This window comes from Pinus tabuliformis, chromosome X, assembly GCF_031772625.1.
Source record: "Pinus tabuliformis cultivar Carrire ecotype Pingquan chromosome X, CPIR1, whole genome shotgun sequence".
Lineage (NCBI taxonomy): Eukaryota > Viridiplantae > Streptophyta > Pinopsida > Pinales > Pinaceae > Pinus > Pinus tabuliformis.
In genome coordinates this window covers 1,128,439,438-1,128,466,584 of record NC_142308.1, presented here as the reverse complement: position 1 = coordinate 1,128,466,584, position 27,147 = coordinate 1,128,439,438, and the positions used below count along the sequence as shown (strand labels likewise).

The 27,147-nt window shown below is 35.4% G+C and overlaps 1 protein-coding gene and 1 pseudogene across 1 annotated transcript; both read left to right on the top strand.

Annotated features, from left to right (window-relative positions):
- Positions 1-19,334: 19,334 nt before the first annotated feature.
- On the top strand, positions 19,335-19,967 carry LOC149143807 (TMV resistance protein N-like). Its single transcript, XM_089451944.1, has one exon. It carries the CDS (start codon positions 19,335-19,337, stop codon positions 19,965-19,967), a length of 633 nt encoding a protein of 210 aa, XP_089308070.1.
- A 4,819-nt stretch (positions 19,968-24,786) lies between these two features.
- Positions 24,787-25,646, top strand: LOC149143806 (pyruvate kinase, cytosolic isozyme pseudogene; annotated as a pseudogene).
- The last annotated feature ends 1,501 nt before the right edge of the window (positions 25,647-27,147 follow it).

The following is a 27,147-nucleotide window of genomic DNA, read 5'->3' as shown; positions in this document are numbered from 1 at the left end:
AAATTCCTTCTTAACCCTGTGGTAAGTTTTTAAAAATCCTGAGTGCCCTCCTAAGGGAGAAGTGTGCAATTCCATAAGAATCTTTTGTTTTAGCTGGGAATTCTTACAGAGGTATAAGCGATCTTTGTACCATAACGAATCATTTTGCCAGCTAAATGTATCAGAAGTACTGGAATCTTGTTGTAGCTTTCGAATAAGTGCCCACACTTCTTCGTCATTCTTCCATTCCTCCCTTGCTTCGTTTATCCAATCTGGTTGGATAATAGAAATGGCACACAACAATGCTTCCACATCCTCATCCTTTCTTGAGAGTGCATCTGCCACCACATTTTGCTTCCCTTTTTTGTAGATGATTTCAAAGTCATAACCCAACATCTTTGTGACCCACTTTTGTTGCTCTTCAGAGGATAATCTTTGTTCTAAAAAGTATTTAAGGCTATCATGATCCGTTTTTACCTTGAAGTGTCTTCCCATTAGGTAGGGTCGCCATTTCTTAAGTGCATGGAGTATTGCCAACATTTCCTTCTCATAAATAGCTTTGCTTAAAAACTTTCCCTTGATTGGACGACTTTCAAAAGCAATGGGTCTTTCATCTTGCATTAGAACAGCACCAATTCCATTTCCTGAAGCATCACATTCCACAATAAAGGTTTTTGTGAAGTCCGGTGTAGCTAAGACCGGTGCTTGGCACATTGCCTCTTTAAGATGTTCAAAGGCCTTTGTTGCTTCCAGAGTCCATGAAAATGAATCTTTCTTCAATAATGTTGTTAGAGGTGCTGCTATTCTCCCATAATTCTTAACAAACTTGCGATAATACCCTGTCAACCCAAGAAATCCTCGCAGATGCTTTATGGATGTGGGGATTTTCCATTCCTTAATGGCTTTAATTTTGCTAGGGTCTACCTTAACTCCTTCATGAGATACAATATGACCCAAATATTCCACCTCCTGGACTCCAAAGAAACATTTGGATCTTTTTGCATATAATTGTTTCTCCTCCAATAGTTGTAGCACCCTGTCAACATGTTCAACATGATCCTTCCAAGACTTGCTGTAGATTAGTATATCATCAAAAAATACTAACACAAATTTTCTAAGGAATGGTTTGAAAATTGAATTCATCAAACCTTGAAATGTTGAAGGTGCATTGGTAAGGCCAAAAGGCATGACCAAAAATTCATAATGACCCTCATGAGTTCTAAATGCCGTTTTCGGAATGTCTTCAATCTTCATTCTGATTTGATGATATCCCGAACGAAGATCCAACTTGGTGAAGTAAATTGATCCATGCAATTCATCCAGTAATTCATCAATAACAGGAATGGGGAACTTATCTTTAATAGTGAGCTTGTTGAGCTCCCTATAATCCGGACACATGCGCCATGATCCATCCTTCTTGTGCACCAATACTACTGGAGCTGAGAAAGAACTTTGACTCGGTTGAATTATACCAGCCTCTAGCATTTCTGCAACCATACGTTCAATTTCACTTTTTTGGACATAGGGATATCTGTACGGCCTGATGTTTGGAGGAACACTTCCTGGAATCAGATGAATAGCATGATCATGATCACGCATAGGTGGGAGACCTTTTGGAGTCTCAAATACCTTGGAATGATTGTCCAGGACTTTTTGGAGATCTGGAGAAATAGATGATTCCAATGTGGAAACATCTAGCGAACATAATTGTGCAATTACACCTCTTTGCTCCTTTTTTAGAAGCTTTGTCATGCCATTAGAGCTGATTATCTTTCCTGGTTTCCCTGCAATACCCCTTAATTCAACTTCCTTTCCTTCCGTAGAAAATTTGATGAAAAGTTCTTGAAAATTAAAAGCTATTGTACCCAAGGATTGTAGCCATTGGACTCCTAGTACAACATCAGCACCTCCCATTGGAATGGAAAGCATTGGGCTAGTCAATACATATTCTCCCATGGATAGCTTGATATTATGGCACTTTCCAGAGCAATTTATTGTTCCTCCATTTGCAATCATCACTTGACACTCTGGTGCTGGATATAGGAAGCAATTCAATTCTTTTGCTACCCTACAATGAATAAAATTGTGGGTGCTTCCTGAATCAATCAACACTATTACCTTTTTCTTCTTGATTTGTCCTTCTATCTTGATGGTTTGAGGAGTGGTAATTCCCGCCAATGCATTACAAGATATGGTCAGATTTATTTGTTCTTCATCTAGGCTTTGTTCCTGGAGTATATCTTCTTCTTTTGACCTTTCTTGCTCCTTTTCTTCTTCCTCTTCACAATCTATGTAGAATAATTTCTTCTCAGCACACTTATGACCTTTAGTGTATTTGCTATCACAACTGTAACAAAGCCCTTTTGCTCTTTTTTCTTCCAATTGTTGTGGTGTCAACCTTATAGGTTGTGGAAGACTAGGGGCAACAACACTTCCGTCTTTATAGTTGTGAGTGGTATGCTTCCTGGTTGCCATAATTTTGCTTTCCATTTTTCTTGCTAACCTGAATGCCTTCTCTAATGAATCAGGTTCCCAAAGGCGAACATCATGTTGGATATTATCCTTTAAAGACCCTATGAACACATCAATCCTATGCTCCTCTGGAATATCTTTTACCCTTATGTTCAATTTTTGGAACTCCTCAATGTGCTCCATTACTGAACCCTTTTGTTTGAGACTTATCAATTGGCTAAAAAAAGTGTTGCTTTTTGTATCTTCATAATGTGCTATCAATTCTTCCGTAAAAATTGCCCAAGTGATAAATTGTTTACGAGAGCAAAGCCATTGATACCATACAAACTGATTTGGTTCCAAATATACAGTTGCCATACGTACCTTTTGTGCGTTTTGCACATTATTGAGATCGAAGAATTGCTCCATCTGTAATATCCATGTGGCGGGATCCTTGCCATCAAACTTCCTCATATCGATTTTTGGAATATGGTGATTCTTCGATCCAACATTAGCGTCTATGGAATCATGATTAACATTTCTTTTGTTCTCATCATGAGTTTCCTTTACTACCTTTTCACCATTAGTGACCCTTTCTTGTAGCAACTTCTTCAATTCTTCCATGTCTGTCTTCAAATCTATCTTCAAATCTGTCATGTCTCTCTTCAAATCTGTCTTCGAATCATCCATCTTAGCTTCCATGCCCTTTATCTTAGATTCCACGCCATTTATCTTAGATTCCACGCCACTTATCTTAGCTTCTGTTAGCTTTTGTGAGCGTGACATTTGTTGCACTTGTTCTTGTAATTTTGATATATCATGTAGCATTTCTTCCTCTTCTTCATGAGTCATGCTAGAGCTTTCAGGTTCCTTACTAGGTGTTTGCATTTTCTTTCCTCGGGGCATCAGTTACCGATAATAATGCTTTACTATGCCCTTTGAATTCCGTTAAACCAAGCTTACACAAAAATTTAAAAAAAAACTACACACCTTTTTTTCACTTTATAGAAGCCTGATATTGAATCTGATGTATCTCTGTAATTTCGGATCATCCAGTTCTAAAATTGCTACCTGTAGTAGCCTTCTGCGTCCTCTTTCCAATGCCACAAGTCTGAGCCAAATTGGATTCTCCAAGGAAGAGTTATGTGAAATCTCCCACAGTGACTTTCTTTTAGACTGGTTCAGTAGAGCTAACTTGTACGACGTGCCACGAGTCACTGTTTCAACCTTTGAATCTAAAACACACATACAAGAAACTACAGTCCGTCCTCTTTCTATACCTTCTTACGAAATTTCAATCCGATCCCCAGAGAGAAAGTTATGACGATTTTCCCCAGGTCACCTGTTTTGAATGTAATTCAGGAGTCTGCAAAAAGACCAACTTCCTCAGATCATATCTCCGCAAATATCGCGCGAAAAGCTCTGAAATTCGGACCAAGGTTCAGCGCGATTTCTTCTCAAATGGTTTTTTTTTTGCGACTTCTGAAACGTCACAGAAAAAAAGTTATAGCGAAAATTCCACGATGACCTGTTTGGAGCAGCGAAACCCTAGAATCCAAAGCTCTGATACCAAATGTTATGAAACCAGCTCAAGAAAAGATAGAAAAGATAGATCAACGCCTTAGAATTCAGCCTCTTCGAGGGGGAAACCTCCTTTACATTACATAAATGAACAATTCTTGGATGATACAAATGACAAAACCTCCTTTCTATATATAGGAGTCTAAGGAGTCACAATATAATCCAGCCGACCTAACAATAATAATATAAAGCCACAAAAATAACAACAGAGGGATTCTATGGGGCACAGAAATAACAATATGGGGGTAATAGGGGCACAACAATATAAATAAGGGGTATAACTACAATAGTAATGGGGTAATCACTAGTATTATAGGGACCCAACAGAGGGTTTCCCTTGGACACCTATAAGCTCAATTTCCTTGCCTTTCGAGGTAAATATTACTAATATATCTTGAAAATTAAAGGTCATTGTTCCTAGTGATTACAACCATTGGACCTCTAATACAACATCAATATCACTTATTTGTATTTAACTCATGAGACTATCTAATAAATAATCCCCCATATTGATCTTAATACTATGGCACTTCCCTAAGAAATGTATGGTACCTCCATATGCAATAATTACTTGAAACTATGGGATTAGATATATGCAACAATTGAGATTTTTTACTAATTTGTAACTAACGGAGTTATGGGTACTACTAGAATCAATCAATACCATCACTTTTCTATTTTTGATATATCCTTCTATCTTGAAGGTTTGTGGAGTATTGATTCTAGCCAATGCATGAAAATATATTATTGGAGTAGTCTCTTCTATATTTATATCTTGTGGTTGTTTCAATTCTTGATCTTCTTCCTATTTAGGTTCCATGTCAAATAATTTCTTCTCATCACATTTATAACCCTTATTGTACTTTATTTCACAATTGAAACCTAGTCCATTTTCTCTTCTTTCATTCATTAGATAAGGTGTCAACCTTGTTGGTTGAGTGATGTTAGGAGAGGGAGCACATTCTTTGTAGTTGTTGGTGACCATATTTTTTATTTCAACTTTCCTCACCAGACTGAAAGCATGCTCTAGGGATTTAGGTTTAAATAGATGCACCTCATGTTGGATGCTTTCTTTTAAAGTTCATATAAATAATTCTAACACATTATCCTCTAAAATTTTCTTTAACTTGCAACTCTACTTTTCAAATCATTGAATGTGCTTTATAACTAGACCTTTTTGAAGAATATTTACTAATTGATTAAATACTTTTTCTCTTAATATCCCTAGAATGTACTATAAATTGCTCAGTAAAAATGAGCCAACATATAATAGAATCATTTTTCCTTTCACAAATCCATTGATATTATATATGTTGGTCTTCTTCTAAAAACATGGATGCAATATTTACCTTTTGTAAGGTTTCCATTTGATTTAGATCAAAGTATTGCTCCATTTGGAATACCCATGTTTAGTATCATTACCATCAAACTTCCTCATAACAATATTTAGAATGTATTAGTCCCTTGGTGCTTACTTGAATCCCTGAGTATCTGGATCTTGGATTGAAAAGTTCTTATTATGGATTTGTGATTCAATATTTGTGCTCTCCAATAGTGATAAAATATTTCCCATAGGTGATTGAGTTCCAACAAAATGATTCTCCTTATTTTCATGATTTCTTGGATCTCAGTGTCACTTTTAGGAAGCCTATCCAAGAGAAGCTTTTCCATGGTATTCAGGGATTATTGTGTTTCTTCCTTATTTTAATTTATCTTCTTTTCCATTTCATCCATCTTTTCTTGAAAACCTGATAAATCCACCTTTTTCAATATACAAGCATCCATTTCATTAACTTTCTTATCTAATTAAGAGAACTTAAAATTTGAAGTATTCACTTTCTTCATAAGTCCTAGATGAGACTTTAGGATGTTTAATTGGTGTAGTAGCCTTTGGATATTTTTTTGGATCCATGTGAGAAAATAATAATATTAATTATCTTTATCACAGCTTTTAGTCACCCAAAAAAAAAAATCAGATCTTATAATCAAAAGTTAGGTCACGTCTAAGTTACGTACTTTTAAAACCTTAGTTTGGAGAATATCTAAATGTTTGAATTTTTTATTGATATATCTCTGAAATTTGAGCCCTTATGAATGTAAAAAATAGAACTGCAATACTTTCACATGTGTTCTCTACAATTCCATAGGTGTGAACAAATTTTATGTGCCAAGTGAGAACTATGGTAACTTTCCCAAAACTTGCTATTTTTTGGACTCTTCCCATGAAAAAACTTGTATAATATGCCACATGTCCAATTATTCAAATGTAATTATTAAATTTGTACCTAAGGTACTTCTATATGTCTCGTGAGATCCTTGAAGATTTCACAATCTCAAAAGTTCCAAAAAATATGTTATAGAAAAAATACCAAGTTGGCATTTTAAAATTTGATTTCAAGATCCTTCACAAACCCTAACTTCCACAGAGTTTAAATTCAGAGCATAGTGAACCAAAATCTAGAATTTGAACCAAACATTCCTAGATGTTTCTCCTCAATGTGATTCAGATTTCACCATTTAAAACATCCTAGGAAAAATTTATAATGAAAATTCAAAACCAACCTACTTGAAACTATTTTCATAAGCATTCAGGAACTTTAACCTCCTTAGAGAATATCTCCGAAAGTATAGTGAAACAAGATTTAAAATTTTAATAAAATGTTCATAGAGGATTATCCTCAATATGATCAAGTTTCACCATTTGAATCCCCCTTAAAAAAAGTTATATGGAAAATTCCAAGCTGACTTGTTTGAAACTGATTTTAGGAACATTCAAGAACCCTAACTTCCTTAGAGAATATCTTTGAAAGTATAACAAACCAAGATACAATTTTTGAACAAAATTTTCACCAATTTTTTTCTTCAATATGATCCAAGTTTCATTGTCTAAAACCTTCTAAAAATTATAGTGAAAATTCCAAACTGACATGTTTGAAATTGATTTCAGGAGCATTCATGAACCCTAACATCCTTAAAGAATATCTCTGAAAATAAAGTGAACCAGGGTCTGAAATTTGCACAAGATATTCCTAGATATTTTATGTCAATGTGATCCAAGTTTCACCATCTGATACCTTCTAGAAAAAAGTTGTAGTGAAAATGCCAAGATGACCTATTTGAAGTAGCAAAAACCTAGGATCATGACCTTTGATTCCAAATGTTATGAAATGTGTTCCTTAAAATTGATGAAAAACAATAATTACAATCCTCTTTAAGGGGAAAACCTCCTTTTACACTGAAAACAATATACAAGACAATATTTGATGATCCTAAGACTAGATCTCCTTAGTCAATATACAAGAGACAAAGGTACAATTATAATAAAATGGGATCGTGAAATATTCTAGCATACATAATAATAGAACAGTAGAAATGCAATCACTTAATATCTAAGGCTAACATGACAATTATATAGATCTTAACATATAAATATTAAGAAAAAATAGGAAATTAATTAAAAATAAAACACATGTTTATAATGCATTCTCAATTATGTCATGTTTACAAGTCAAGACTATTTTTGCTCTATTGACTTCTCTTCTTTATTTATCTCTTCATTCAGATATCCTTCTAAATTATATAAATCAATTCTCGGCCCTCAAAATATCTAATCTAATTTCATATTTATCTTTTACGTATTTTTCATGCTTTAATTTCATTGAAAAACATTTTAAGTTTCACATTTTCTCAGTGTTTTCTTTTTTTCCTTCTTCTTTCTCTATAAACCTTTTTCTCCAAAATTTTCTTACTTGTCCCGCGCACTTAAATTTTTATTTAAAATACTTGAATTTAATTTTCCAATTCTTAACTTCCTTTACATTTTTTATGTTCTTCGTTCTTCCTTTTACATGAAATTCTCCAACTTCTCTTCACCAAAAAAAATAAAAATCAATTTCTTCTTCCAATTTTTTAGTTTGCTAAACATCATATCTTTATTAATGATTGAACAGAGAAGCTCATTTTACAACATGAGAGATGTGTAAGTTTGTTTGTGTTCAACCTCGAATTGAAATGTGTCCTTTTAAAAAGCTTTTCTCAAAATAAAATGAAAAAATTCGACTATAATGAAAAAGCAAAAATGTATATAGATGTTTTACTCTCACTCTCAACTATAAATAAAATATTTCGATGTCCATATGAAATATCATAATCTTATACCAATTTTATAGAGAAATACAATAAATATATATATATATATATATATATATATATATATTACTTTTGAGTACAAGAAAGTTGTATAATTCTTATACTCTCTAAAAATATTTAAGTACATGACTTATTCAAATAACGTTTTTAAATACACATGTTGACTAATTTATGAATTTTTATACTTTCTGAATATATTTCAATATATGACTTATATAAACTTTTTAAAAATCTTTCAGTATATGACTCAAATAATGTTTTGAAATATACATGTTGGCTAATTTATTTCAATCTCAACTTCATACATATGGATATGGAGTGAAAGAAAATGAAAAACTCTTTTAATGTTGATTAAACAAAATATTTCAACGCTTAAAGATGAGTAATTAAAAGTAAAAAAATTCAAGGAGATATGTAATTCATTTAATTCTTAATATCAAATTAATATGTAGCATTTAAAAGATATTATTAATAGTAAAAAATTCAATGTGACTTATGAATAAAATATTTTAATATGAAGGGTTAATTAATATTGAAGTGTATTTAAAAATATATTAATAACAAAAAACTCTTTTTAATGTGGACAATATAGTCCATAAATAAAATATTTCAAGAAAATTATTTAAATGTGTATATATTGTATATGATTAAAAAAACTATATATAAATTGAAGCAATTGAAAAAAAAAAATGGCTAAAACATTTTAAGTACCCTCATTGTAGCCATTTTTTAAGTATATTTTTTGGTTAATTTTGTTTGAAATCAAGCAAAGATGTGTTCGAATTGTAACTTTAAGCTGTGTATTACGTATGAAAAGGGATCAAATATGTCATTTGCAAATTTTGTAGCCAATTTTTCACTCTAAAAGAGGTTTGCATCTTAAGAATTTGATCCCTCTCAGCTCTTACTAGATCTGTGATTAAGATGGATCTATATTGGTTGTATTTGAATTTGCAATCTAAACTAGGTATCCTTTCCTTTATTCCTTATCACCAACACTCTTTTTACTTTTTGTGTCTAACTAACCTTGTTATTCCTTAGAAACCATTTCATAACAAGTAGATTAAAAAATTCATAGGCCTCAAATTCTTGGCTTTAGTTTTGTCCATACTCCAAATGATGTTTCTCTTTCAACTATTATTTTTGGGGACCTAATTCTCAATTAGATTTGTCTTAATGGAATATGATCTAAATCTTAATGCGAATCTATTTTTTCTCCAACATTCTCTTTCCATACCCATCAAAACTTTGTTTAGTTTTTCTACTACGTGAAAGAATTAGTAAATTATTGTTAAATGCTCCATTCTTTAAGTATAATTCACTATTCTTTTGATGGGAATTCAACTAAATGTTCATATTCTTTAACTTATCTCATTTGCAACCAAGGTCTTAGAAATTTCAAAGTATTTCAATGATCCTTATTTTTACATTAGAAGTAACACAACCCTATTCTAGATCAATCTTCAATAAATGTGAGTAATTACCAATAACCAACTAAAGATGCAATTCTCATAGGGCCATAATATCCCAATGAGTAAGTTGTAACCTTCCTTCTACTCACCAAATTGTCCTAAAAGGAATTGGAAATTGACTTTGCTCCCCAAAAGACAAACTTCACAAAATGTATCTTCTACTCTTGTTATTGGTAATCCTTTGAATCCCATCCCCATTATTTTTTTCTATACATTTTTTTGATTTAGATCTACATATTGTATATGCCACAATTAAATGTAAGTTTACATCTTTCTTGATTCAACTTAGTAAATTTACATCTTCAACTTGATTTCCCTTAATTTTGTATTGTTCATTGATTTATCAAGCCTACAAAATCCATTTTTCATAAAAAATATGTGATATATTTTGACAAAGAAAAGGAATTATTATTTAATAATAACACATAAAAAATTATTATAACATTATTTTGCCTTCCAAAACATATAATTCCTTATTTATTGTTAAAGTCGAAAATCGAAGGATGTATTGTAAATCAGTGGATTCCTTAGTCGATTTGACCGACCAAGTTGATTCGATCGAGTTGGTTGAGACAATTAAATTGGTCTTACTATTTACTCAGGGATATAAATATGAATGTACTCAACTCTATGTAATGGTTTTTTTTGTTGAGGATATATATAAAACAAATGTGTGTTTGCTGGCTCTCCACTACTTTTATGTCTAGTTGTTCTTCCATGTAATGCATATAACTATTAAAGCTTACTCGATGTTCCATCCCACTGGTAACCAATCCATACTTTTTGCTAGATTACAACATTGGTTTTGTTGTCAGTGTATACGTAAATGTTAACATTGGAAGAGATACCAGAGTGGTGGGAGAAAATGATTAACAATTCCCTGAAGAATTAGATGAGGAGAAATTGACTATGTATTGTAGAATCTAGAGCGCATTTTTTCATGGAAACACATGAAAAGTTTATCGAATCAATACTCACCGAAATAAAAAAATATCTCAACCTTTATTTTACAATTTTCACGATTGTTTATTTTTCAGTGTACTTGCTTTATTACATAAATGTCTCCTTGATGGCGGAGCTGATCACATAAACGAATCTAGAACACCCCTACAAACACCAATAGAATCCGACAAAAGTAAGTGACAGGTTGGTTGGCATAAATTCCTTGATGCTTGATGTAGAAAAACAAACGAAGCATGGGAGTATTTCTCGAATAGATGGACTAAAGTATGTCTTGCTCTCCATCTACCGCTGGCTTTAAGCCTAAGCCGTTAACTCTTCCACCAAATTAAGTTTTGGATGGTAAATAGTTACATTACTTGTTGGACAAAAGTTTGTCCTGGTTCCTATATCCAGATTTTGATAAGGATATATTTAATTTCCTCCTAATATCCCTCATATCCTCATTATCATTTAGGATATATTTAAAATCACTCACTCCCCTTCTAAATCTCTACAACTTTCGAGATTCATACATTAATTAATTGAAATTATAATTTCTAGAACCTAATTACAACTTAGGAAAACAAATAATTGAATTAAGGGAACCCATTCCCTTTGGTAAATTTTGAAGACCCCTTAGGTCTAGTCAAGAAATCGATTTTCGATTAGATTTCTCCTGCATCAAAATCCCAAGGAACAAAGTATTCATGATATGTTGATCATGATTTTTTTGTTTTTGAATTCATCCTCGATTCAAAATATTATGTAGTTGCTTGCCACTTGCCTCACTGTCTTGCTTCCTGCAACCTTCCAGGATCCTAAACTTGATTTTTTCCTTCTACGTCCTTCTTTCTTGAAATTTCATCACTAACCATTTTCTCATTGCGGTAGTTGTTCTTCTCATCCACTTGGGAATCTTTATCCCTAACCCTTCTTCTCTCACTTTTAATTGTTGTTGAATGTTGCCTCTTTAACACTTTACTCCTTCACAAGATATTTTATACTTACACCAATGCTCTCTTAAGGTTTCAAGGTATTCAAAACTATTCTCCATGCATTTTCTATTAGTTACCTTATCTTGGGCTTCCACCATCAATATCACTTGTTTTCTAGAAAATGTTTCCATTAGTTTATCAAGTGCAACATTCCAAAACTCCTTGACTTGTTGATTTATAGAGGTTATGTTGGCTTATGGGGTCCTGACCCAGGTTCAGCATTAAGTTTTCCAAAAAAAACCCTACACTATTGGCCGTTTCGGCATCAATTCGCGAAGTGGAGACTGAAGTTTCACCTGAAGCAGTATTGGGGGGTGCTGAAACCAAGTTTTCGCACCTATAGATGGTTATGATGTCGTTTTATGCCCTAACCCTACCTTTGCGCATATCGATAAGACCTTAAGACTTATCGATATGACTTTTTCTTACCAGCCTCTAAACCTTTGCGAAGGTCTATGACTGTCTTTCACAGACCTTAAACAAGTGAATCAACTACTTACGCGCTTTTGAGATTGCTTCTACTTTTGTATTTACCCAAATCAGCTTAAGTGTCTGATAATTTTAACATGCATTAAGATACTCTTTGTGTAAAACATATATTATGACTTGTGTTCATATAAAAATGTAAAACATATAGATTCGTGCATCAACACAACATTAAATCATAAACCCATTATTCATCATAACATAAACACCTTCATTCATAATAAAAGAAAATGGATAAAACACAGATATTTCCAAAATAATCTCTTTATTGATACTTCAGATTTGCTTACAAACTTAAAACTACCCTGCGCACTCAGTTGCAGGGGTTCACACACTCAATTGTGGACTCTACTCTAGGCCTCTGTGCACACAGTTGCAGAGCCTCTCTTCTACTCTAAGACTCTTTGCTCGTCACTTCTACTGACCCGTTACATCAATTATGAACTTCTCCTCTATGAACTGCCTTAGACTCTCTAAAACTCTCCTCTTTATACAATACCATGGTCTGCGGACCATGGGTAGGTCTATACAAGCTGACAACTTACATAAAAGAAGGGAAAATCCCTTTATGACACTTTACATCTCCGTGACCACAACTTGCGGAAACTTTACACTTTACATTACAAAAACTTGGGCTTTCAGCCCCAAAACATGGGTTTTTGCCCTAAAGTTGACCTTAGGGGACCTTGTCCCAATAGGACCCCAACACAAATATCATGACTCGCCCTTTAATCACTCTGCTTGTAGTGCCCCGCTCTAATCGACTGACAATGATATGACATTAACATTTATTTAACCCTAAGGCCCACACTTTATTCTTTGAGGACCTCAGGTTGAGGATCCGGACACATGACTCTATTATTAGTGGTTGTGATGTTCATGTATGTTATCTATTGGTATTATGATGATTGTAGCATTAATGGTTATGCATGTTCTCTATTGATATTATGATGATTGTAGCATAAATGGTTATGTTTGGTCTCTATTGAATTTATGATGATGATAGCAGTAAAGGATATGTATGCTCTGTATTGATATCATGATGATGATAGCTTTGATGGATAGGTATGTTTTCTATTGAGGTTATGATGTTGATAGATTTGATGGATATGTGTGTTCCCATGTTATGATGATGATAGCCATGATGGATGTGTCCCCTATGTTACCTACTTGCATTAGTTCTGGTTCACTATGAACTATGATGTGAATGACTAAGTGATGTTAATGATGTTATTATGACAATGACTAATAATGAGAACCCTTGTTACTGATGATTATTGAGTATGGAAAGAAACCACCAGAGGCACTCGCATATGATGAGTTGACAACACTTGGTTTGATGAAAATTTATATTATTTTATCTTTGAAATTCTAAGTCAATTTTGAAACCTGTTATATATGTTTTCTGATGATATGTTAGTGGTTGCAGGCAAAGATTAGTTGCTTGGCCGAATGACTCACCTATCGGTGATGGGGTTGTACAATTGGATGGAACTACATGGGAGGGGTGGGGCAGTGTCCTTGATCTCACCCACTAGCACTCCCGCCGTCACTTGGGCTAGAAAGGTTGAAACACCTTCGCCTTGAATATCATGATGTCATGAGGGAAGGTCCCAAAGTTGGGTTGCTCATGAGGATTTTACCGGGGGGCGCACATCAAGGCAGATTCCTTGATCCCCGACACCATTAGTCTCACAATAGCAAGCAACATAAGAGATGATAGTGGTCTCTATTGTTGCACCTATACTTCCCCCTCGTAGCCACTGAATGCTTGAAGGGCAACTAGCATGGCACCCTTGGAACTTCAAGGGAATTTCTTGAAGAGCACGACCAACTTGGCACCCTTGGAATCACAAATAAATTGTTAGGCATGGCACCCTTGGAACTTCAAAGGAAGTTCTTGAAGGGCACGACCGAACTTGGCACCCTTGGCATCACAAATAAATTGTTAGGCATGGCACCCTTGGAACTTCAAGGGAAGTTCTTGAAGGGACGACCAACTTCGCACCCTTGGAATCATTAAAACTAAATTAATTAATAAATATAATCAAGTAATGAAAACTAGGTAAATTTACATCAAGGGTAAAGGATGTTAGAAACCAAAGTAATTAAATCAAGAATAAAACTTGGGTTAAGAGGATCATAGGAAGAAATAAAATATTTTATCTTAAAAACTCTACCCTCTCCATGTTGGAAAATATTAGGTAGATTATGTAGTTTAATTAGGTAAAAAGGGGAAAGAGGGACATAAATGTAATGATAAAGATTAATCCTAAAATAGTTAAACATAATCAAGAGAAGAGGATGGTGAATTACAAATAGGATTAATAAATTAAATTTAAGAAAAATGTAGAGAACCTCCATGTGGCAACAACCAACATAAGAATATCCATCTAAAAAATAACTTGAGTTAAATTAGGGAGTATATAGGGGATCAAATCTTGACTCATTAATTGACTTTAGTAATGAACACAAATTAAGGAGTAAAAAGGGGGATCAAGAGACAACTAGGAGCAGAAATAGGAATCTTGTTGAGGTGAGGAAAAATATTATTTTTAAATTAAAATTGAAGTAAATAATTTTAGAGATCTTTGATGAGAGAGTGACATATGGGTGGGTAAATAATCAAACTATTGAATTATAAAAAAATCATCAATTATGCATGAAATTCCAAGTGTCACCTATGAGGACTCCTATAAAAGAAGGGGGCAAGCCATGGGAGAGGGGACTTTTGGGACCCTATTGTTGGATGGATGAGACTATGTCAGAGTAGTGACTACAAACTCTAGTGAGTTTGGTGAGGTAGAGGATTTTAGAGAGGGGACTCTTGAGCCAAGGTGTTCTCTCCTCTACCAACTATTACATTCCTCCATTGTACAACCCCATTGCAGCTCGGGGGTCTGCGAGGAAGAAGAGTACCCAAGGAGTAGGCTGGGAGGTCAACCGGTGGGTCATTGCATTCGGATCAAGTACGTCGTCATTCACACTTGAAGGTGACCGACAACAAAGGAAGACAAGTAACGACAAATCAAGTGGAATCTCGTCTTCTGGTGAATGGTACCTGTGTGTTACAATATTATTTTGTATGATTTCATTGTGGTTTTATTTAACAACATGAAAATTTAATGATATGTTCAATAAAGAGAATTTCTAGAAAGTTTTATATATTGCTTAAATGATTTTTGAATTGCCAATGCTATTTTTCTTATGGATGTATTTTAGTATTTAAAAAAAAAAAAAATTGGCAGAAGATTTAAGTCTTGGTAATACAATCTGATTAGGGAAGCCATGATATGGTTGTAGCTCGATCGATTTAGCTCATTAAAAAAGAAATGCATGCAATGGAAGAAGGTTATCTCCAGGCTGGAGCAGTTGAGTATTGAAGTTAATAGTCTGGATTTATGGGATGATCCACATAAGTTTGGGTGACTTAGTTGTGATCATGGTTCACTAACAGGAAAAATAAAAGCTGTCAATGAAATGGAAGCTGAAGTCGTTGAGCACGTGGATATGATGGAGCTTGCGCATGAAGAAAAAGATTCAGAATTGGAAGCGGAAACAACCAGAGACTTGCTAGATATGCGGAAGCTTGCAAATGAGAAAGAGATTGCAGCGTTGCTGTCTATAGAACATGATTCATGTTCTTGCTATTTAGAGATTCAAACATGAGCTGGGGGAACAGAGAGTATGGATTGGGCAACTATGGTTTTGCATATGTACAAACTGTGGGCTTGGTGTTGTGGATTCAAAGTCAACTTTATCAAAATAGAACCTTAATTTGACACAATGTTCATGAACTAAAATGAACGCTGGAGAACAACTAAAATTCGAACGTTGGTTCAACCTCGAATTATTTCTACTTCGCTGCTCTTATTTGCTTAGATCCAAGGCCATTTTTATAACTCGACCTGTGACGTCTATTGTAACACAAATTCCATTTAACTACCTTTCATTATTAACTGGATGAAATTCTCAGAGATAACTACCTGCATGCATGAGTTAAGATGAGCTATTAGTTTGAGTTGTTAAGAAAATTAAATTCAGCTGTCAGTCAAGTGTCAGTAATGGGCGTGATCTATGTCCAGCTATGCCAGGTGAGTTTGAGTGTGTCAGTAATGTGTTGTTATATGTCCAACTATGCTTAGTGAGTTGAGTCGTTATGATCATGTACATTTGATCAATTCATGTAGAGAAAAATTCATCTTGAAGATCCTCTTAAACTTTCAAAAATTCCATGAATCCCTTTTGATTGAGACATGGTCATAGCCTGTCTCCTCATCAATGATCAACTTTGTAGCTTTCCCACCCTTGTAAATATCCCACAAACATGAGAATTCAACATTCTTATTTACGTATTTATCCAAGAAAGAGTTTTTTGTCAAGCGAGCAATGTTTGCAAGACTTACATGCACTTCCATAGACTTACACACCTCCATAACTTTGTAATGACGAATTGTCCTCTTCACCAAGCTGAACAAAAACAGATTTGGATATTTCACAACATCAACCAATGGAAGTGCCATAGAATTGACCAAAAATAAATAAATCTATCTACGTCTCAATTGTTCCTCTAAAATCCCCAGAATCCGTGGGTCTCAACTACATAATTTCAAATGTTGTTCTTTTGAGAAACCGAAACTATTCAAACATCACAATTTTAGTTCCATTTTTCTTTCCCAGCTCCCAAAAACGCACACATTGCATCTGAAAAAGGCTTTGATCCCTGCTTAAACCCGAGATTCTCAGCCTGTTTAAATGACTCAATAACTTTTTCCTCTGAAGTCGTTAGCAAAAGTGGTTGCTTCACCACTAAATGTGATAATTCTTTACCATCAACGCCCAATCTTTGCAAAAATGAAATCACAAATTTAAGCTTATCCTCTGCAGTATTAAATGGTGGAGTTGAATTTATTTATTTATTGGATCTTTGCTTAGACATATGAAAATATATAACTTTTAAGACTATTGATATTCTGCCATGGAGCCCAGCTATACAACATAAACTAACATAAGAGTTGCAGCCATGGCCACCAGGACCGTCAAACAGAAAAATAATCTCAATGTCATTTTTGCAACAGTGCTTCCGCTTGTGAGAGCACACTTCACATAAAAAAAATGGAAATTTTTACACTATGAAGAAATTAACGCACTTAGGCAAAAAAAAAAAAAAAAATAAAAAAATAAAAAAAAAATATTCCACCAATACAGATTAAAGCACTCTTTCATTAAAAAAAAATGAAAATATATTTGCGCTAATACTATAGGGAAGTAGGGGTGAAAGTTTTGCTGCCTATATAAACGAGGCTCTGTAAAATCCATTCTAAAATCGTAGCAATTCTTTCGTAAATTCTGAAAGCAAACCTGATGTGATTGTCTCTCTTTTAGATGTGGGAAAATAATATTCCGATCGCAGAAATGTTTATATGAATTTTTAATCTTTTATAGTAATGAGAAATAATATTTATATGAATGTTTAATCTTTCACTGGGAATGACCAGGTTCATGATCAAAACTTTTTAAAAAATTTGTATTGAGGAAGTTTAATAATTGAAATTGCAATAGGAATAAGGTTTGTTTTGCTTTTCTTATTAAAACATTGAGTCTGTGTTGTAATGTTAATATAAATGAGGTGCGAATGGGTAGAGTCTTCTAGTTTTATGAAAGATAAAAGAGGAAAATGTGCTTTATATAGATATATATATTAATCTAAAATGATTAATAGTAAGAAAAATGTAATATTATAAGTTATTTATAAAAATGAGTTTAAATTTATTTTAATTTTTAAATTAATGATTTTCTTTTATTTTTAAGTTTTGATTTCACAATTTTGGGTTGCTAATTGTAACTTATATATGAAGTATAAAAAAAAAAATGATATTTAGTGGAAACACCTCTAAATGGTGGAGTTGTTGATGAGGTTATTGTCTGGTTATAGAAATTGGCGAATTTTATGTGGTTTTTTGCATAAGATGAAACATAAGGAATTGTGGACATTCTGACCAATGGGAAATTGTACAATAATGGGAATTCGTTGGCTATTATTCGTTTCCATATCTTCAAATGGATAGATATCATCTGTACAATGGAAAAGGGTCCTAAACAAATATCGAGTAGAGGGAACTAAATGGAACTGAAAACCCAACGCATCTTCAGAAAAGTCGACTTCGCTTTTTAATCTGTACTTGCACATCCAGTTGCGTTGGATATACTATTTCTTCGCCACTCAGAGTGTAAACTCACCGTTGTATCTTCCAACGAGTTATTATCCTGGAGCTTAGCGGAACAATCATGCAAAAGGAGTGTATAGTATACTTTAATTTGTTAACTTGTTTAAATTCTAGGAAATAAAAATAAAAGTTAATAAATTTAGCATATATATATATATATATATATATATATATATATATATATATATATAAGATGAAATTTCATTTTTTTTCCCTGCACTGCACTGTGAAGATTTTTAAACTTAAATTGACTAGTTTTCAAAAGAGTTTTAGTTTTAACTTACATACTTAAAAGATTTGATGAAAAACGTCAAAGATTTTGTCTCCTTCGTCATTCAAAGGTTTTAGGAGAGAAGCGTGTGTGGATTTTGCTTTGAGGCTAGGTTATAAGAGATAAACATGTGTAGATTTTTCTTTGAGGCTAGGTATAAGAGAGAGACGTCTATGGATTTTTCTTTGAGGATTATTTTTCGCTTACTCCATGGGTGTAGAACTTGCCGGGCGTTTATTTATTTTCTATAGTTTAGAAACACTTGTCGATTTCGCTTCGAAGTTTATTTTCGCTTGCTCGATGGGGGCAAAACTTGGCACGCATTTATTTATTTTATTTTGGAATTTTGATGTCAGGACACTGAGTTTATGGAGTTTGATTTGTCGTTTCACATTCTGAGGGTTTCAGAGATTTAAAAAGAAATTCCTTGCATTTGAGGTCTGCAGTTCAAATCGAAAGAAGGTGACTACGGGGAGTTTGTGAGGGAAATTGAAAACGTTGTAACAAAACAGGTAAAATAGGACCCTTTAGAGGTCGCTACTCACCCAGTTGGACTCAATCAGTCATTGAAGGATTTGGATGATCACATTTAAAAACAATGCTCCACAAAAGTGCTAGGGATTGCTGGAGTAAGTGGAATAGGGAAGTCAACTCTGGCGAAACATATGTTCAACTTGAGACGTTCAAAGTTTAGCAGGGCTTCTTATTTATTTAATGTTAGAGAAAAAGTTAATTTAACATATTTGCAGCGGCAACTCTTTCGTGATTGCTGGGAAAAGATATGGACATTCCGAATAATGATATTGGTAGGACTATTTTACGAAATAGTCTAAAAGGATTAAAAATTTTGATTGTTTTGGATGGGGTGGATGACAGCGAGAAAATAAAATGTTTACTGGATATGAATGCGGTAGAGGCTGGTAGTCTAATCTTCATAACATCTTGTGATAAATATATACTGAGGTGCTCATTTAAAAACGCTTTGTTGTATGATGTAAATCCATTGAGCCAGAACCATGCCCAAGAGTTGTTATGTCATCATGTTTTCCATAAATCAAATCCATTTGAAGGATACGAAGAATCGGTAGAGGGGTTTTTGAAAATTTGCGGGGAATTGCCTCTATGCTTAAAAGTTTTTGGGGAACAACTTGCTGGAAAACTTGACCGAACGTATTGGAAGCGGCAGTTGGAAAAATTCTCTAAAGGACAACCACTCATGGAAGTAGACACTGCAATTAATTCACTAAAATGGAGTTACAAAGCTATGGAGATGGAACAACAGGAGATGCTTTTGGACGTGGGTTGTTTCTTCGTGGGAGAAGACATGGAACTAGCAGTTCGAATATTAGAGGGATTAGATTATCATAACGATGGTTGGGACTGCATCGAAAGTCTCTGTCAAAATGCCTTCTAGACTTCAACAACGATGTGGAATCTCAAAATGAAATTGAAATTTTAAATGCAGGAAGGCATTTAAGGCTGCCACCAATATTACACCAGCGTAGTTCAAAAATTATAATGCAAAATCAAGTCAGGGAATTGGCACAACGTATTTCTAGACAAGATCTACGCACAACGGATAAGCCACTACGGCTTAGTTTGGAAATTGAAATAGAAAAACAAATGTTGCAGTTGTAGGTATGTGCAATTCCGTACTTTCCTTACTTTTTACTTATCAACGTAATTCTTTGACATTTGAATTTGCATATTTCTTTTAATAGAGAGTGTTGTTTAAAGCCATGCTATTAGAATTTCCAGTGAGAGGCTTCACCATCTATGGCGAAGTTCAGTTGAAAGGATCATCTTATTTTTAAAATGAAGTTCTCTTAAAATAATTATCGTTGCACGAGGAAATGAAGTTGGATTAAAGATGTAAGAGTGAAAGAGAAACTGAGGATGGCTACCATATCCATGAGACTAAAACCTTGGAATAACCAAGTTTCCAATTCAAATGATGTATTGATAAGAAAAAATGGAAAACATAGTATTGTCAAATACAAAAGGAGTCGGAAAAGAGTTTGCAAGTTTATCATAGAATACTAGGTAAGAAAAATAAAACATTAAAGGGAGAATTATGGAAAAACTATGGTTAAGGTCTAGTGGGACAATTACAGTCCCAGTTCAGCTACTTGGGAGGATGCCGAGGAGATGCGTCATCGTTTTCTTACTTATTCCAAGGACTTCGAGACGAAGTCTAGTATTAAGAGGGGGTGTATGTAATGCCCCACTCTAGTCAATTGAAAGTGATATGACATTAACATTTATTTAACCCTAAGGCCCACACTTTATTCTTTGAGGACCTCAGGTTGAGGATCCAGACACATGACTCTATTATTAGTGGTTGTGATGTTTATGTATGTTATCTATTGGTATTATGATGATTGTAGCATTAATGGTTATGCATGTTCTCTATTGATATTATGATGATTGTAGCATAAATGGTTATGTTTGGTCTCTATTGAATTTATGATGATGATAGTAGTAAAGGATATGTATGCTCTGTATTGATATCATGATGATGATAGCTTTGATGGATAGGTATGTTTTCTATTGAGGTTACGATGTTGATAGCTTTGATGGATATGTATGTTCCCATTGATGTTATGATGATGATAGCCATGATGGATGTGTCCCCTATGTTACCTACTTGCATTAGTTCTGGTTCACTATGAACTATGATGTGAATGACTAAGTGATGTTAATGATGCTATTATGACAATGACTAACACTGAGAAACCTTGTTACTGATGATTATTGAGTATGGCAGGAAACCACCAAAGGCACTCGCATATGACGATTTGACGACACCTGGTCTGATGAAAATTTATATTATTTTATCTTTGAAATTCTAAGTCAATTTTGAAACCTGCTATATATGTTTTCTGATGATATGTTAGTGGTTGCAGGCACAGATTAGTTGCTTGGCCGAATGACTCACATATGGGTGATGGGGTTGTACAATTGGATGGAACTACATGGGAGGGGTGGGGCAGTGTCCCTGATCTCACCCACTAGCACTCCCGATGTGACTTGGGATGGAAAGGTTGAAACACTTTCGCCTTAAAGATCCAAAATTGGGTCGCTCATGAGGCTTTTACCGGGGGGCGCGCATCAAGGCAGATTCCTTAATCCCCGACACCATTAGTCTCACTATAGCAGGAAACATAAGAGATGATAGTGGTCTCTGTTGTTGCACCTATACTTTCCCCTCATAGCCACTGAATGCTTGAAGGGCAACTAGCGTGGCACCCTTGGAACTTCAAGGGAATTTCTTGAAGGGCACGACCAACTTGGCACCCTTGGCATCACAAATAAATTGTTAGGCGTGGCACCCTTGGAACTTCAAGGGAAGTTCTTGAAGGGCACGACCAAACTTGGCACCCTTGGCATCACAAATAAATTGTTAGGCGTGGCACCCTTGGAACTTCAAGGGAAGTTCTTGAAGGGCATGACCAAACTTGGCACCCTTGGAATCATTAAAAATAAATAAATTAATAAATATAATCAAGAAATGAAAACTAGGTAAATTTACATCAAGGGTAAAGGATGTTAGAAACCGAGGTAATTAAATCAAGAATAAAACTTGGGTTAAGAGGATCATAGGAAGAAATAAAATATTTTATCTTAAAAACTCTACCCTCCCCATGTTGGAAAATATTAGGTAGATTATGTAGTTTAATTAGGTAAAAAGGGGAAAGAGGGACATAAATGTAAGGATAAAGATTAATCCTAAAATAGTTAAACCTAATTAAGAGAAGAGGATGGTGAATTAAAATAAGATTAATAAATTAAATTTTAGAGAAATGTAGAGAACCTCCATGTGGCAACAACCAACATAAGAATATCCATCTAAGAAATAACTTGAGTTAAATTAGGGAGTAGATAGGGGATCAAATCTTGACTCATTAATTGACTTTAGTAATGAACACAAATTAAGGAGTAAAAAGGGGGATCAAGAGACAACTAGGAGAAGAAATAGGAATCTTGTTGAGGTGAGGAAAAATATTATTTTTAAATTAAAATTTAAGTAAATAATTTTGGAGATCCTTGATGAGAGAGTGACACATGGGTGGGTGAATAATCAAACTATTGAATTATAAAAAATAATCAATTATGCATGAAATTCCAAGTGTGACCTATGAAGACTCCTCTAAAAGAAGGGGGCAAGCCATGGGAGAGGGGACTTTTGGGACCCTATTGTTGGATAGATGAGACTATGTCAGAGTAGTGACTACGAACTATAGTGAGTTTGGTGAGGTAGAGGACTTTAGAGAGGGGACTCTTGAGCCAAGGAGTGCTCTCCTCTACCAGCTATTACATTCCTCCATTGTACAACCCCATTGCAGCTCGGGGGTCCGCAGGGAAGAAGAGTACCCAAGGAGTAGGCTGGGAGGTCAACCGGTGGGTCATTGCATTCGGATCAAGTACGTCATCATTCACACTCGAAGGTGACCGACAACAAAGGAAGACAAGTAACGGCAAATCAAGTGGAATCTCATCTTCTGGTGAATGGTACCTATGTGTTATAATATTCTTTTGTATGATTTCATTATGGTTTTATTTAACAACAATAAAATTTAATGATATGTTCAATAAAGAGAATTTTCGAAAAGTTTTATATATTGCTTAAATGATTTTTGAATTCCCAATGCTATTTTTCTTATGGATGTATTTTAGTATTTAAAAAAAAATATATTGTAGGTTTGGTCCCTACACTTTTGGGAGCTGGGAATGAAAAATGGAACAAAAATTGTGATGTTTGAATAGTTTTGGTTTCTCAAAAGAACAACATTCGAAATTATGTAGTCGAGACCCACGAATTCTTGGGATTTCAGAGGAAGAATTGAGACGCAGGTAGATTTTTTTTTTTGGTCAATTCTATGGCACTTCCATTGGCTGATGTTGTGAAATATCCAAATCTGTTTTCGTTCCGCTTGGTGAAGAGGATAATTCCTCGTTACAAAGTTATGGAGGTGTGTAAGTCTATGCAAGTGCATGTAAGTCTCGCATACATTGCTCGCTTGATAAAAAACTCTTTCTTGGATAAATACGTAAATAAGAACATTGAACCCTCATGTCTGTGGGATATTTACAAGGGTGGGAAAGCTAGAAAGTTGATCATTGATGAGGAGACAGGCTGTGACCATGTCTCAATCAAAAGGGATTCATGGAATTTCTGAAAGTTTGAGAGGATCTTCAAGATGAATTTTCCTCTGCATGAATTGATCAAATGTACATGATCATAAGGACTCAACTCACTAAGCATAGTTGGACATATAACAACACATTACTGACACACTCAAACTCACCTAGCATAGCTGGACATATATCACGCCCATTACTAACACTTGACTTATAGCTGAATTTAATTTTCTTAACAACTCAAACTAATAGCTCATCTTAAATCATGCATGCAATGGAAGAAGGTTATCTCCAGGCTGGAGCAATTGAGTATTGAACTAACATGATCTCCATGAGCTATAAAAAAAAATAAAAATTGGCAGAAGATTTAAGTCCTGGTAATACAATCTTGTGTGTTGATGGGTCAACTGATAAAAAGGTAGCCATAGTGAGGTGTTGTTGTGAAAATATGGCTGTCCTCGACAAGAAATGAATATGTTAATTTTCCTAGGGTTGTGCTTGATCTGCCGACTCTTACAGAAAAAGACAAGGAGGATATTTTGGTGTGGGGTGTTCCTAACAAAATAGACATGATTTCTCTTGTTTTTATTCAAAAGGGCTCAGATCTTGTTAATGTTAGGCAAGTATTGGGGAAGCATGCAAAGAATAAAAAAAAACCCTTGAGACCTATGGGCCCATGCATGTATGACTTGTTTTTGTTAGATATCAATTACACTTCTTCAAGACCCACAAAGAGAAAATAGATCATTCCAGACCCAGAGAATCTCCGAATCAGGGTGTCAATTCCCAGGAAGAGTCATGATAAGTGGACCATGTTTTAGCATGTGGTGGTTATATTTTGGATCTGATGATCATAGCTACCTCTACAGTGGCATATGGATATTTCATGCTAATTAAAAAAAAAAAAAAAAATCTACTCGCTTATTCATTGTTCGAGTAGCTGCAACTATGGTTCAACCCTAGACCAGCAGCTAGAGGCAAACCGTCTGTTTTTGGCCGAGAATTATTGAAAATTTCGGGATCAGAGGCGATTATCCTCGTCTAATATTTTTGCAAAGCCGAGATTTTGTAGATTCATCTCAGGTTTTGTAATGGCCAACATCGACATTGAGGGTATTTTGAAGGAAATTCCCAACGATAGGAGGGTATCAAAGGCCAAGATTGTGTGTACACTGGGCCCTGCATCTAGGAGTGTTGATATGGTCAAGAAGTTGTTGAGGGTTGGGATGAATGTTGCCCGATTCAACTTCTCTCATGGTTCACATGAGTATCACCAAGAGACGCTTGATAATCTCAGGACCGCGATGTATAATACACAGATAATGTGTGTTGTTATGCTTGATACCAAGGGGCCTGAGATTTGAACAGGATTTTTGAAGGATGTAAAATAAATCCAACTTAAGGAAGGTCAAGAAATCACAATAACTACATATTACACTATTAAGGGTGATACTAACATGATCTCCATGAGCTATAAAAAAAAAAAAAAAAAAACTGGCAAAAGATTTAAGTCCTGGTAATACAATCTTGTGCGTTGATGGGTCAACTGATAAAAAGGCAACCACAGTGAGGTGTCGCTGTGAAAATACGGTTGTCCTTGGCGAGAAACAAATATGTTAATTTTCCTGGAGTTGTGGTTGATCTGCCGACTCTTACAGAAAAAGACAAGGAGGATATTTTGGTGTGGGGTGTTCCTAACAAAATAGACATGATTTCTCTTTCTTTTGTTCGAAAGGGCTCAGATCTTGTTAATGTTAGGCAAGTATTGGGGAAGCATGCAAAGAAAAAAAAAAATTATAGGGTTGGTCCCTACACTGCTGGCATGGAGATCTTACTGCTAAGACCTCCCAACTCCACTTGCACCACTTCCACTTCATGTGTGCACTACGTAGCTATCTGCTTGACCTGCTCCACTAGCTGCTCGATTGCTGGTCCTGCACTATCTTCCTAGATCTTCTGTTGTGTTCTCTACAGGCTGGCCAACTTCTCCCCAATGGTGGTGGAGATCACATAGGCCTCCTCCAACCAAGGCCCCAATCTGGCCTTGAGGATTGCCTCTTTCCATTGCGCTGCTTCCACCTATTCTTGCAGTTGCTTTGCCTCTTGCAACTTTTCCAATATCTGTATGACAACGACGGTGCGCGTTGTCACCTTTGCTTCATCATACTATTGTTGCAGTTCCTGGGCCTCTATGTTCAACCTCTGTAGGTTAGGATCTTCCTACAGACTCGTGATTAGCTCCATAGACTACTCGAAGAGTGCAGTGCATTCTGCCACCACGGAATTGACTGCAATGACTCCATCCCTCATAACAGCTTCACATTGTTCTTTGACCTCTGGTGAAGTTGAATTCCATGTCTTCAAATCAAGCTCTATAATTTTCAGGTTCAACTCAAACTGAACCTTTTCCATCTCTGTCTTCGCGTCGCGCACACCTGTAGCCAACTTCTGAATCTTGGCTTCCACCAGTGCTTCTTCTGGGATATGCAGTTCTGGAACAGTTCTGCATGCTTCAGCTACTACTACAGCGATGTGCTCATTCTTCTCCTAATCCTTCTTCTAGGCTTCTAGCATGGCTTTATTCTGAACGAATATCTATTCGTTGTTGATTTTCTACTCACTGATCATGTGCAACGCGCACTGCTCTTGAGCCTTAAGCTCTTCAATGACACCTGCTTGTAGGGTGTGAAGGAATTCACTGGGAAGCATGACCAAGTTGAGGCTAGCATTCCTTAGCACACTAACAGTAGCCTTGTTAGCTTCTGCCTCCATGCCTAGAGCTGCATCCGACAACACGACTGCCTAGATATCCAAGGATCGAACCAACTCTGCAGCTTGAGTGCTCCCCGACGCCAAACTAGTTGATGATGCGCTGCTCTGTCCTGCACCTTTCTCCAGTCTAGTGGCTTGGATCTGTAGCTTGCGCAAACCCGTCTGAATGGCACTTAATGCCTGCTTCTGCTGCTGCTCAAACTGCTGCAGCAGTTCCACTGTCGTATTCCTTACCTTATCCCCAATGTCATCCAAGTCACCCTTTGTCAAGGTGATCAGGTCTAGTGACAACTTAGTGGCCTTGGTCTTCTTCCGCGGTCCTTCTTTTTCCTGTTCCCTATTCTGCTTCACCTGAAAGGGAGTGCTTTCTAGATTTCCACCGCCCTGTTCTGATTGCTCGTCATCCTCCATCTGTGGTGAAGGTGATTTCTGGCTCCTGTTAGAGCCGCGCTCTTCTTGCTCTACTTGTTCCTTGGCAGTGTGCTCCACTTCTGCACGTGCCTTCTCCTTAGTCTCCTTCTTTCACTTTTCAGCCAACTGCTGAACTTTCAATCAAGCCGCTTCTTTTTTCTACTTTTTCGCGGACTTACTAGACTAGGTGGACAAATCAGATGTTATGCACCAATCTGCTAGCCAACGCTCGAGGACCGCTGTAATGGCATCATCCATCGCAAGGTATG